This window comes from Apostichopus japonicus, chromosome 19 (assembly GCF_037975245.1).
Source record: "Apostichopus japonicus isolate 1M-3 chromosome 19, ASM3797524v1, whole genome shotgun sequence".
Classification (NCBI taxonomy): Eukaryota; Metazoa; Echinodermata; class Holothuroidea; order Aspidochirotida; family Stichopodidae; genus Apostichopus; species Apostichopus japonicus.
The window spans coordinates 17,072,918-17,087,236 of NC_092579.1; the positions used below are offsets into that span (position 1 = coordinate 17,072,918).

At 37.5% G+C, this 14,319-nt stretch overlaps 2 protein-coding genes across 6 annotated transcripts in view; one reads left to right on the forward strand and one right to left on the reverse strand.

Annotated features, from left to right (window-relative positions):
- Positions 1–440: 440 nt before the first annotated feature.
- Positions 441–11,348, reverse strand: LOC139960543 (alpha-L-fucosidase-like). 4 transcript variants are annotated; one of them, XM_071958989.1, is made up of 9 exons: positions 11,141–11,348; positions 9,224–9,596; positions 8,163–8,269; positions 7,547–7,677; positions 6,753–6,886; positions 4,767–4,864; positions 3,632–3,764; positions 2,649–2,819; positions 441–1,701 (listed from the first exon to the last, which is right to left on the reverse strand). In XM_071958989.1, exons 2-9 carry the CDS (start codon positions 9,589–9,591, stop codon positions 1,455–1,457), a joined length of 1,389 nt encoding a protein of 462 aa, XP_071815090.1. In that variant the 5' UTR covers positions 9,592–9,596; positions 11,141–11,348; the 3' UTR covers positions 441–1,454. The 4 variants fall into 4 exon arrangements, with proteins under 4 accessions (XP_071815090.1, XP_071815087.1, XP_071815089.1 ...); XM_071958986.1 differs by lacking the exon at positions 4,767–4,864 and adding an exon at positions 5,026–5,123 and having other exon boundaries at positions 11,141–11,347; XM_071958988.1 differs by lacking the exons at positions 4,767–4,864; positions 11,141–11,348 and adding exons at positions 5,026–5,123; positions 10,846–11,002.
- Positions 11,349–13,026: 1,678 nt separating this feature from the next.
- LOC139959541 (dynein beta chain, ciliary-like) overlaps positions 13,027–14,319 on the forward strand; it is a 56,676-nt gene continuing 55,383 nt past the window's right edge. For both annotated transcript variants that reach the window (XM_071957246.1, XM_071957247.1), the window contains exon 1: positions 13,027–13,174. The gene's annotated coding sequence lies outside the window, so the exon portion shown is untranslated. The remainder of the gene's footprint in view (positions 13,175–14,319) is intronic.

The window sequence follows — 14,319 nt, forward strand, 5'->3', positions numbered from 1 at the left end:
ATCGAGCTATTAGCATCAGTGGCAAAGTTATGAACTTCAAAGCACCACCACATTTGCTGAACTGTTTAATTGGCACACATCCAGACACTACAAATATGTTCTAAGTTACAAGGTTTATACTTGTCATATATACTAACAGCAAATCGATCCAAAAATGCATATCCTGTCATCCTTCACATATTTCACCGAAGCATCTACTTGATTTAATGTTTTTATGAGACATACACTTTGTTCAATGGGAAGGGGCAGGGGAAAAGTACGAGTTAGGACATTGGGAAGAGTAGGGAGAATCGTGGAGGGGTGTGATGGGGGTTTGTTACTGAGTAATAAAAATATGATAAGATAACAAAAAGGTGGCATCATGATAGTATAGCAATATCAATCTTTCCATTCTTGAAAAAGAAAGAGGCAAAAGATTACAATATTAAAGTACAACAAAATACAAAGATAAACAAAGATACCATTTATTTTTCACAAATTTCCTACCTTCATGAACCAATATAGAGTTATATAACACACAAATGTAATACATTGTGACCATTTTATATTGAAGATAAAATCGTTTTTTTTCCCCAGAAAAATCATGTAGCTCTGTCTTAAATTAATTAAAAATATGGGTACTTAAATATGAATTGCAAACACTCAGTCATAGTTATATGGGACAAACACAGATTATATCAAAAATTCTTTACCTAATTCTTAAACCATTTGGATCAAAATTTACGACATATTAATAACTGATAATCAGTAATACATCTAAGAGCACAATAAACATTGATCATGAATACTACATTTGGGAAGCAGAAAACCCCCCATAAAACAATTGACATTTAATTGACTGTCATGAAGTAACAAGATTGCTATTTTGTTCTTCCTAATTAGTCTCTTTTTTGCTGATTTTAGGTCAACTCAGAAAATAGCTCCCCTCCTCTCATTAAAAGAGATAATTCTGTGGCAGTTTAGAAAGACTGGGAACCAGACAGGTGCAAATATATCACTTTGGACCCTTCTTAACAGAAAAAGAGAGGCAACTCTTTTCTATTGCACTGTATTTTACCAATTCGATCAACATATTTGTTTTGGGTTCTAGAGTTGCAGGAGGTGGGTGGGGTGGTGGGGGTGGTGGAGGTGGGATTAAAACTTTGGCATTTTTTTCTGCTAGAAATTTAGAATACTGCAAGTAAGAGTACCTCCAATGTGTACATTCTAATAAAGTTCTACAAAAGAATATACAAAAGGTGTGTTTTTTACGACATTAACATCCACAATGAACAAATGTTACTTTCAACCATGATACTCAGTTAACTTGTATTACTTAAGGCACAAAATGTATTATAAAAATAGAAAAACCATATCAAAAATATTAATAAATGCTAAGGAAAACTTTACTCAAAAACAAAAGAAATACAGAATTAAAGAATGAAAGATTTCTGTTGACATCAGCCTGTCGTGGATCAATTAACGCCATTCATCTTCAGCACCCAAGCATAGTCACAAGGGAGTTGAGGTCCTGCCAGTGGAGGGAACTGCACAGTCATTGTCACACCTGGTTTGGCACCTTTGCTCCACTGAAGAGGGGTCTTTACTCCCAACATAGTCACCACTGTACTTGCAGATGGTGCTGGCGCGCCGAGGTCCAGGGTGTTGTCCTTAGGCCAATCCAGAACAAACGCGTATACTGAAGAGTTCTTCATGGTGTACCTGAGATGGGACATCAAAATAATGATACAATTACAGAAGTCTGTGATGATCTCAAATACAGATTTTTTCCTGCTTTTCCTCAGCCCCCCCTCCAAACCCTTCCACCCCCCCCAAAAAAATTCATATCAGCTTAATTGAAGATATCAAGAAAATCACATAGAGAAAAATAACTATGGAACAGATATACAGATTATTGACTCAATTTATGCTGCGTTAAGTTATTCTATTATTCTATTTTTTACTGGAATTAGATTTGTCATTTGACAAAACTTTTTCTTTGTTTTACTGCAGCATCACATACTGTGAGAAAGTGGAAGCGTTTGATATCAAATAGGCATAAAAAGGCAGTACTTTTTTCACTTGCTTTGACTGGAAATTATAGTCCTTTGCTAATAGACAAAATGCTTTTCAAAAATTTATGCCACTGCTCAAAAGATCATGTTATGCATTTTTAATTATGTCACATGAGACACTTTAACTCAAGAAAGCTTGTTACTTTTCAAAATACATGTTCACATTTTGGCTAGGCTTAGAACACTTTCTGATGACAGGTACGTAAGCCTAGCCCCTACATTGTATATAGCATCATCAGAGATGATATCATTTCCTGTGATCAACTATCAACTCTGATTGCCAACATAATGTACCATTTTAGGCAGGAAAAAATATTTCAACAGATGCATAAAGGTGGAATATTTTCAAATTGATTTCATTTATGAATTTATTGGATGATAAGACCACATTCTGAAAAGTAGCAAGCAATTTTTATTAGGTACATTGTAAAACATGTGTTGCAACAGTAAATACAACCAGCTCACAATTTCATTTGTGTGTGACATGTGTGCTAGGGTAACAAATCAACTTACGTTCAAGTACAACAAACTTTTTTGGCTTCTTGCTTTCATTCCAAAGCATTTAATTGATTGCCACCATTTAGTTTATCTTACCATACTCCAGGGGTAAGGGTATCATTTTGAGCTCTCCATGGGTTTGATGCATACACTGCCTCTCCATTGACACCGAGCCAGGCACCGGTTTGTCGCAGCCTCTCCTCAAAGATGGGAATAATGCGACCATCATGAGTTGGTCCAAAGTTCATCAGGAGGTTACCACCACAACTGAAGAAGAGAAATTTTGAATAAAGAGCTTTTACTAAGATGGTCTGAAATTATTGCAAAGAAAAAACCCCAGTGACTTACTGCCTCTTCTGCTCTCGAAACAAAGCAACATGATGAAAGTCACAGCCTCTATGAACCACTCACTGGCAGATTAACAAACGTACCAGTTGCAGATTCACAAACGTACCAGTGGCAGATTCACAAACGTACCAGTGGCAGATTCACAAACGTACCAGTGATGTCATGTTAATACTCCAAAATTTGGCTTGGTTTGGGTATTTGTGAACAATAATACTGACCTGTCTCCTTTCACTATAAACAAATTAATAACCTTTTGTAGTTAGCTGTAACCAAGAAGAATGTCAACAGGGACACCTTCCTCTTCTTCCCTCCTCAACCAATTTGAAAAACTACAATTACTGGCGAGGAGGGCGGGTGCAGTCCCATGAATAGGTTACCGAGTTTTGTACGCTAGGTAGACCAGGGTGCATATCACTAGGAGGACTCGAGTAAACCATATCAGTCAAACAGATACATTTGCTGTTTGGCTGCAAACTGTTCACTGAAAATTTATTTGTAAAATTGACCAGCACAATGCCCAGCTGCTTGATGAGTGGATAGACAGATAAAAGGTAGGATTGCATGAGCTACCCTGCGCAGATTAATAAATCTGAGTTTCTATCTTAACGTTTAGAAATGTAACAAGCGATGCAGTCTATACTTGCACCAATGGGATCCTACTATTTTCATATTCTGCGTCAGTCTGTATTGATATCAAGAATGACACCCAGTAGCATATATTTTATATTCACCTGATGGTTTCTGCGAGGGTCTTTGTGATATCCTTCATAGTCAAGAAATCCTTAATGACGGTGTCACGTCTGAAACCCCATGAAGACTTATCAATGGTCATAGCATTCTCCCACTTGTGATTCTGTAAGACTCCTGTAAAAAAAAATCATGAATAATTTAAACATACAGACAGTCAGATCATGAGCCTCAGAAATGAATGCAAAAAAAAAGGTGAGAAAATCTTTCATGTTCATTTACAAATCATATGATTCAATATACTGATTTCAATTTTCGAGGGTAAAACTCATTTAGCGATTACAAAACGCTAATCTTTACACAAGGCCCTCAAAACATAATTTACAATTAAAGAAATCAGAAAATTCGAACATATAAACCTTTAAATAACTGAATGGTTCTTTGCTCTCTTTGAGCTGGTACTACAATCAATGGGGGAAATTGAAAACCACAAAAGGAGAGAAGATAGTTGCATTAGGCTGCAACATTTTACTGTAAAATCACACTCCATCAAAGTAGTCATAATATGGGGGTGTAGATATACAGTTTCACTGTAAGCTCTATAAGTGTTAGAATAAGGCTTTACTCACAAACCCAACCTCTGTTTGCTGGCATCATATTAAAACAACTTACATAATTTCCAATGACCTAAGAATTAAGATGATTTCCATAAGTATCAGATGGTGAGTCTTGTCATAAATCCTGGTCTTTCTATCATGTTTCTTACCTTTAATGTCACATTTGGAGTCAAAAAATTAAACAGTGAAAAAGTGAAAACATTGCACAGTAGGAAAAGAAAAATGGGAGTGAATTTGTTGTCATGTGATGGTAGACCGATGGAGGAGATACGAGACTCTTGAAAAGACGACCATCCAAAATAGTAAATAGACAGCAGGGTGAGCAGGGGACAAACACTAGCAAAGAAGTTTTCTGTCCTTCAGTTTTATTTACACTGATTGCATCTCTGAATATGCTCTTTGTGCAGCTTAATGGACTCCACTTCCTATTGCACATACTGAAGTAAACCTACAGTAGCTTTCAAGTTCAAAAACTCTTGCCATCTCTTTCTTCCTTTCTTTTTTGTATCTAGCATATTTTTGTCTGCAAACTATCTCTGGCTGATTCAAAGTACTGACTTACCAGGATTGTATCTGTCATGACATGTGTAGAAACCTCCGTGATGACAGTGCATGTGTTGGCCCCAGCGATCGTTAACCACTACATAGTCTTTGACAGGACTGTTTATTGAAAAGAAAGCCTATGGGTAGGAAGAATTTACTCTTGCAGAGGCAAGCTAGAGTGTCTTATATAGATATATGGGTTGGAGACAGGTAAGAAATGTTTAGTTGTTTTCATGCTTTTGAAGCGTGCGAACACGATGCATGACAGTGACTCTTACCTGGATTATAGCGATCGTGGCAGGTGAAATATCCGCCATGTTTGCACAAATTCCCGTAGCCCCATCTGTCATTCGTCACTACGTAGTCCTTGACTGGGCTAATTTTTATGGAAGAGTGGTGGGTCAATTGAAAGCATGTATGGAGTGAAAAGATGGAGAGCAAAATGTAGTTGCTGATATGAACACCTAATCATTCCTAATGTGATGACTTGTTGGTGATTTCTGGTTCTAGTCATAACAATAAATGCAGAAATGGTTAGAGGTATCAATTTAGCCAGAATTTTAGTGTCGATATCTTGGAGTGCAAGTGTTTCCCTTGCCAGATATTTCTTCTTAAGGATTGTTCACAATAAGGTTCTTGAACCATGCTGGAGTGCTTATTTAGTACTTATTATTTAGTGTAAGTTTATTCGAGCTTTGCTTGTGGAGCTATCATATGAATGTAGGATTTCAGACTTTTTTATTTACCATTTTGACATATCCAAAAGGTGAGGATATGTTTTTGCCCTTTTTACCTTTTTCTATTGTTTTCAGAAAAGATAAGAAATGAAAGGTTTTTTTTGCAGTGAGCTTATGGATAGATATACAGTCAAAGTAGGAGGTTCATCAAACCTTCACTTGGTTATAGTGTGCACATGGTTTTTTCAGTGTTTGTCTTACTTTATAGCACCTATAGTGAAACAATTTAGTGCTATTTACAGTGTCAGACTGAACCCAATTCTAACTTTTCCCTGTGCTGTTTAGCCATGTTCTGGTGCAAAAGTGCTGGAGCTCCAGACAATCTTGGAAACAGTTATGTAGGTATTACTAGGGTGCATGCGTGTAATTTAGAAATCAAATCTCAGTAGAGATATCTAGCACCTGTCTAATACAAAAAGACTGATGTCCCTTTTGTTTTTTTTCTTGTTCTGTTTTTTCACCCAATTGCACATGCTCTGCTGTGCGACTTACAGCAGCAAGCGAGAACAAAAAGTACAAGTGATGTCACAGTGATTTTACATAGTAAAACTATTAAAAATAGGCTGATTAGCTAGCATGCCACCACACCATGCATAGATCTATATATTAGTCATAAGAACTAAGTATAAGTATATGTGCATACTTTATAAAACAGGTACAAGAGGAAGGATAAAAAACATAATATAATATAGCAATGTAATTTTGTTCAATTAAACAAAAATGCATTAAGCCATAGATTCCAGTAATAATTCTCCACTACAATATGGTAATTCAATTTGATTTACTGATTAAATATTCTGGTCAATTGTTTACTAAGAAGATTTTATTTTTCAATAATTCAATTATCCTTCTAGGTTTTTTTTTTTTACCTGCTTGCATATCATATCTGAAGAAGTGATAATAAGAGTATATATATTGGATATAATACAATATCATGTAAGAATAATGAAACCGTTCTGTACGATATGCCAGTATGAAATGACACAAACTTATACAAAATTTCAGGCAGAGCGATGGAGAAGGAAGATGCATCAAACTAGCTACTTGAGTGAATCTGAAGGAAAGTCCAATACATGGCTTTACGTTTATAACTCATGTATAACTCTACAACACTGTATTAAACCCTACACTTCAGCCATATTTTCCCAGGTATCATATACTGGTCAAATTTTCTTATCAATGTATCAATTGGAGATTTTCCTTTCTCAACAATTCAACAATCCTGTACTTTAAACAAGGGTTTATATGACCAAAAAAATGCAACAAACCTATCATTGTACAGCCAAGCCAAGAAATCAGTGGCGTTCCAGTAGGTGTCCGGGCCACGCCCTGAACCATCGGCCCAAATGACATACGGCTTGTACTTGTTGACAATTTCCAGCAACTGGGGCCTCATCACCATCTGGCAGAAGAGAGTCGACCAAGGGAGCAATTGATTAGACATTGTATTTGCAAAATGTGATACAAAAAGGAGCCAATTAATGTGTCTCCCTCTATTTATTCGGTCTGTTCTTTATGGATGCAGAACAGACAATGCGTTATAGTTGATCTTTCTTCTTTGCTATAAGAAGCCATTAAAATTAAAGTCTGTCCTATGCAAAGTAGACAGCCCAATATTCAGCACTCTGACTTCTGTTGTATATACCAAAGCAGTCCATACAATAGCGAAGGAGCAATTTAATAAACACATAAAAGAATTTGTATAGCCCTAAATGCTTGCCAAACCATAGCTTTATCAGTAGTAGCACCAAGACATACTGAGAAAATATTAAGATGGGGTTTTCATCCAGAATATCGTAGAATATTTATGCTTCCATATCCAGTATGTGTTACATTGTCTGTCACTCTGACATTAGAACATCCCTTTTAGGTAAAGTCACTTAGTTTAATCTCATTGAAAGTTCAAGAAAGAAAAGTTCATTACTTCAAAGCTTTTTACATTCTGGTTGAGTGAATGTTAATTAGCTGTGAAGTTAAAGTGCTATACAAAATTCACCTTTCCCTAACTTGAACAAACACCATGAATGTTTAAAAAAAAAAAAACTTCCAAACATATAACTACCTCCATGTAATCCTGGGTCATGAAGTTGTTAGCAGCGTCTTTCAAAAACAATGGGTGGAACCATTCATACAGTGAGTAATAAAGTCCAAATTTAATATCGGTCTTTGCTCGGATAGCTTCTGCCATCTCACCTGTTAAGAAAGACAATAATGAAACTGAGTATGTCTCAAAGCATGCAGTTAAATACTGGTTAAGAACTGGGCCAGCTTGGCAAATTAATGTTACCTCTAAAAGGTATGATGGGATTAGAATAAATTACGGTTGTTTACAACAACAAAACAAAGCAAAAGGAGTACAGCACCTGCCAGGTTATCTATTGGGAGCAAAATTATGAAATTTGAGTAAATTCAGTGAAACCTAGGCAAGAGCTGGAATATATTAAAACTTTAGATTTCCAGTTGTAACCTTCAAAATTAAACAGGCCGATGCTGGTGATTACAAACAGGCCTGTGTCTATGTTAACAAATTGATAAACAAAAGTTCAAACTGAGTATCTGACAAATTTTCTGATCCACACTACAAAGGGACAGCAAAATCAGAATTGCAGGTTTGAACTTTAATTACTCCCAATTAGTCCCAATTTTAATTACTCCAAGAACAATGAAGAGCAACTCACCTACAAGATCCCTGTTTGGCCCAATATCAACTGAATTCCAGTTCCATGAAAAGTTGCTAGCATAGTTTGTGAAGCCTTCATGGTGCTTGCTGGTCAACACTACATACCTAAAAGACAGCAATGTATTCATAGAAAGAAGTTAAGTTCTAAAATGAAAATAGCATTACAGTAGTTACTACAATTACAATATTTACGATATTTTATCTCTTTGCATAACTTAATGCATACCAATGAGGCATGTGATGCTAGTGTACCAATTAATCCTTGAGGTTACTGTAAGTACCAGGGAATAATTTATCTGGTATCGCATAGTAAACTGCAAAGATGTATAGCAGTGCTTGTACACAGGTAGCATAGTATTTTGTATGGGAATGTTCAGGCCTTCAAAAGCATCAAATTATTCCATGCATACTGTATTCACTTGAGATGAGAACCTGTTAAGTTATAAATGAGAATGTGCATGTTATACACAACAAAAGATATTTACAGAGCTTGTAAAGGCCACCGGGGCACACATGGATAAGTGAGCCAAGCTTTCTAAGAGCGTACGATAGTGCCATTCTAGACGTTGTGACCAATGGAGTTTATTTCCCATAGTGACAAAGTTAGACAACAGTGTTCACTAGAGTGGTAAAAAGCTTCAGAGGTAAATGCAGTGACTTTCTAGCAACTTTGGTGGCACACTAATTTAACCTTTTATTGCTGTCAGAAGCTTACACATGTGCAGATCTTACACACAACCCTTATCTGGTTGGACGTGCCAACATTTTGATACTCAACTTATAAACATGTGATTTTCTTACTTACCTGTATAATAAACTGTGAGTAATGAAGAGTTTATGGACTATGGCCACAACCTTCACATTACAGATCTGTACATACAATATCTTATAATGTAGTATTATTAAACACTGGATTAGACACTATTTGTTAATACTAGCTACTTCAGGAATAATAATTATAATGCATGCGATTGCACCATCTTCTTTTTCTTCAGTTAGGGGAAGGGATATTAATATAATTACCCTGACAAATATATAATGAGAATGAATAAGACTCACTGTGCTCCAGAGGCTTGTATAACATCTGCAAAGTAGTTGGCATCAAACATTTCAGCAGTAAACTGAGATCCAAAATCCGGATACTGAAAATTAGGCGGATAGTTTTCCTTCATAAACTCTACGAACCGTGGATTTTTATCAGCCTTCCACTTGTGCCAGAACCACTCTGTACCAAAAGCAGGGACAGAGTAAACACCCCAGTGCATAAAGATACCAAACTTGGCCTGATCATACCATCCTGGTAGAGGGCGAGAGTCAATAGAGTCCCAGTTAGGTAAGTACGGTCCTTGCTTTGGAGTCTTCTTAATATTTTCGGATTTCACTGATAGTGCGGTTAGGCACAGTATCAGAATTACATACAACTCCATCTTTTCTGTATAAAAGGAAAAGTTGAAAAGGCTGAAAACACAACATCACTGAATCATCTGGCTGGGCCTATTTAGGCATAATCTCAATGTTATTTGTGCTTATTTTTACACAGTGGTAGATAGGAAATATTTTACAATATTGATTAGGACAAAGTGCAAGAAAATTGGAACGGTAAATGGACATGTCACCTTTCAAGATGATATTATTTGTTTGAATTTATTAAGTAACAGAGATACATTGATACTTTACTGATGCTGACCTGAAATGACCGTTTAATATTTAAATACCATACATATTTCAACATTCCAATATGGGACAACACATACAAATACAGACATACAAAATGTCACAATATAGTGCTGGGTAATGACAAAGATGCTTAAGGTGGGGGGGGGGGGCTGCCTGTTACTAAATAGTACAGTATGCATTGATCACATCATGCCAGTCATTGTGATAGTGTTGCATTGGCCAACAGCTTTCACAGGCTTTTGTATATACAGTACTGCATGGTGACATACCAGTAACTTCTATTGAATAATTTAAGCAAATCTTCATCCATGAAAATTAAATACTGTAGGCCTAAGGATTAGGAAACATTAAAAACGTTACAGAACATCAACATTAAAACACACATATAACCTGATGTGGAAGCTTGAGCAAACAAACATGGGCATGACATTCATGAATGTTATTATTCAACTTCAAATGTCTAAACTAGTATAGTCAGTATTGCGAAATTCGCCATACTGCGAAGTTCGGGCACCCTAAGAAATACACGATTTTCACCATGAAAACCTACAGGAAGAGCCAAATTTCACCAAAAAGTACGAAGCTACAGTTATTTTCTCTCCAAAATGACCCGTGTGCAAGAAATTACTTACATATTTGTCAATAAAATGACGAAGATCTATGAAGTCTGTTATAATTACTGAAAGAGCAACAGCGCCACCAATTTTTACCAGCGCCACACTGTGGGTTGCGTGTCCGAACTTCGCAATACTCTAGCAAGAAATACCAGTTCCACAATCACGAAGAATCTTCTTGGAAAACAACGTGAAAACAGTTTGCAGGAAAAAAAGTTTGGCCGTGTATCGTACTATAACAAAATTCTCCCACCATATGAAGTATATTTTCAAATGATTTATACCAGAAGATATAGTTTTGGGGTGTTTTAAGTCTTAAGTGGCCGAACTTCGAAGTCACCATCCTACTAATTTATGTAATGGTTTATAATTTGGCTCCTATAGTCCTACCGTTCGCAGTGCCCTGTCTGCTTGTATCATATCAATCCAACGAATATGCAATGGATTTTGTTTCAGCCATGGAAGTACTGTACAGTGTAAAGTTAAACTGATCTCCTCAATGACCCTGGGAATTCCGATTATTTCTCGATTAACAAGTCACGAGAGCACCCAATTACGTATACTGCACAGAGCTGTTGTTCAGTGTGGTAGGATTTGTGTACAAATACTATGTCACACATGCCTGAAATAGACAGGCCTATTTTGATAGCGCAGTTCGTGATTTTCTAAATTTATACAGACTAACCTTGTACCAATACCCGGGACCTTCTGGTTGACTATTTAGTCTTACTTCAGGTTCGGGCTTAGTAATGTCGGAGAGAAGGTGCACAAATTACCATCAAAATAAATCACAATTTGCTGCTGGTTGTTGCATAAGCTAGGGATCGGTCGTTGAATAGCGTACGATCTGTTACATATCACGTCGATCGATTCTGAATCTATGTTATTGTCTATTTTATGCTGCATGCTTAGCATAACAAAAGACACTCATCATATTCTACGGAAAGTAATAATGACCATTATCTTGAAGATAATCAGCAGAACAAGTAGACAGTTTGGTCCAACTCACGGCAAAATTCCCAAATTTGGCCTCGTTTAGTTGATCTTGCTCAGAAAAAGGTTTGACTGTGGAGAGAAATTCCGCATTATCCATTCTACATTACACATGATGCGTTATGCATTACGCGTTTATGCATGACGCATTACCATTACGAATTACGCATATGACATTTCCCAATCAAATTGGTATCATATACCCTTATTGTTTTTATTGTATTACTGACTCCGCCTGCCAGTGCCATGGATTTGACTACGCCACCCTAGAATTAGCTTCTATTTGGAGTGAGCTATTGCCTATTCGAATAATTTCTACCCAACGAATGAATATAAGGATCATCATATGCAGTATTTTGAATATTTGAATATAATTTTACATGACTAAAATCTCGACAGATTGGATCAAATTTGAAAGCTCTGAAGTATTTATTTGTCCACTATATCGTAAAATATAGCCCACCAGGGGCCCTAACTATGACGGGCCCCTAGTTGGACCCCACACAGATCGTTAGCGAAATGTGTTCTCGTTGACAGGTCAATAAATTGAATCCGCCCACTCCCTAAGATGAAATCCTGGCTACGTGCTGGACTTTCTCTACAATATCAAGTTCATATATTATTTGGATATTCCCGGTCAACGTTAATTTAGCGGATGGAACTCACAAATAACCTGTTCAATTTGGGTAACGAAATATTCATAGCAGTACCGTTACCATGGTTTCAAGCAGTGGCGTAGGAAGGTACTTTTGAGTGGGGGGGCTGAAGACTGATGGCCGGCCTGGGGGAGGGGTCTAAGGGGAGGGGGTGTCCCCCTCCCCTTTGGAAATTTTTGCATTTCCAGGTAGCCTCAGATGCAATTTGGTGCAATATAGCACACTTCAACAAGTAAACTTAATTTTGTATTTTCACCAGGCCTTAGATGCAATTTGGTGCTCCAAATGAGATTTTTTTTCTCATTTGGAAATGAAAAAGGGGTTTTCTGACTTGCGAAGCGGGGGGGGGGGCGGAATGATACTTCCGCCCCTCCACATTTTTCACTGGGGGGGCTGGCGCCCCCCAGCCCCCCCCCCGGTTCCTACGCCCTTGGTTTCAAGTGCTTGGGAATGGGGCATATTGCAAAATTACCTAAAATGACCGAAGTGGTTGCTTGCCCCTCCCCCCCCCCCATTAAAGCACTTTTCCCCCTTAGAACCCCAGATGAAAAGGTATGGTTACGCCAGTAGGAAATCATGTATCTCAGGGTCACTGATATAGTGGGGTCCCGGGGCCTTAGTGTTGGACTGGGGACCTAATTGGAAAGGGAAACGTTTTCAGATAGTCCTTATTCTCTCGTAGCTAGTTTAAAGCACACAATTCACGTGAGAGAGTGGTACAGAATAGGTTTTCCCTGATGCATTTTATTCCCAATTACCATCATTTCCCAAGAACCTTTAGAAAGAAAAGTAAATTCTTTTGATACTTTTCTAATGCCATACAGCATATAGGCAGCAGGTAGTATCGTAGAGAGGTAGTTGTATCTGTGGGCGATTGGTGCGTCTGGATATGCAGTCGTCCGTACGCATTGAACACAGAAATTCAACACACGTACGTATACGCGGCAAGTTAGTACTAGTAACCATGGTGACTACACGCTAGATATTGAAATCGATCGACCAAACGCCATCTTTTCAACACACATAACGAAAGCGGACCTCAAACTTGGGCGATCTGAAGGATTTCAGAGGTGCTTTTAAGATTTTCTTCGACTGACAGTACCATTATTGTCGCTATGGATTAATTTTTAGCTCATAGGTTAGCCTAAGGTATTTTGCTCGAAGTAACGGGGAATTTCGTTAAGAAACCTGGCGCCGTTGTTTTAACGGACGGCTAAATAGAATAGGCCTTTAGCCTGCGTAATGTATATTACTTTAGTTTATTAGGCTGCAGATCTGTGAAGATAAAGATCTGTTATGTATTGTGTTTAATGCCTTTTGTAGCAACATTGGGTGAGCCTGGCAAAAAGAGACAATTTTAATTGCGATTGTAAAAGTGGTAATAGTTTGACGTACGAACACAGCAATTATGATAGTCTATCACTTCATTATCAATATCAGTGCAGCTGGGTACCGTTATTCTCCGCACACAGTACGTTCCACTGACAAAAAAAGGTGCTGTCCGCATACACACCTCATTTGTTAGCTTTTTTTTAGTAGCAGAATGTATTACCAAACTGATAATGCACATTGAAATGATTTAGGAGGATGCATGCATGGAGAATGAAAGAATTTGGCTGGAGAAGGATAGAATTAGTAATGTAGGCCCTAGGATGTTGCCACTTCAAAATCATGCATACACCTGTACATCACATTGAATTGCCTCCTGACGCGGAGGGATAGTAGCGATACAGCTCATGGAAACATCGCCCATGATTGTAGATGTTATTCGGATGAAAGTTGGTGCAAAATACTTATACAGCCATTTTCAGCAAATATCAAGAACATAGCGCCTTTTAATACTTTTCTAAAACCATCATTATGCAGATCACATTTAAATACATTCTTTCCATGATTATGTTGGCCTCCTTTTGCTTTTTACGACGACTGCCTTGTGCTTCTTCATGTATATAATAATCACACATTCCCATGCCTCCAGTAAATTATAAGCAGCTTAACTTCCCTGGCATTCACTCAGTCTAACCATCACTCTCGACTTTCTTTGATACTTTCCCATGTTATTTTCATCATACTGGAATTGGTATTCTAAAATTGACGAAAAAGGGGGGCAGTGTCATTTCTGCAATTGGTGCTTTCCGCCATTAAAAAATGGGCTCTTTCCGCCATAGAAAAAGTGCCTTTCCGCCATGGCAGTAAAGCACTTTCCTATAGCGCA

Coding starts and splice junctions, on each gene's coding strand:
- LOC139960543 (XM_071958989.1), bottom strand. CDS start 9,591: ATGGAGTTGTATGTAATTCTGATACTGTGCCTAACCGCACTATCAGTG. Junction 6,887..7,546: donor TGACCCAGGATTACATGGAG/GTAGTTATATGT, acceptor CTCTTCTGCCAG/ATGGTGATGAGGCCCCAGTT. Junction 2,820..3,631: donor ACCCTCGCAGAAACCATCAG/GTGAATATAAAA, acceptor TCTCTTCTTCAG/TTGTGGTGGTAACCTCCTGA.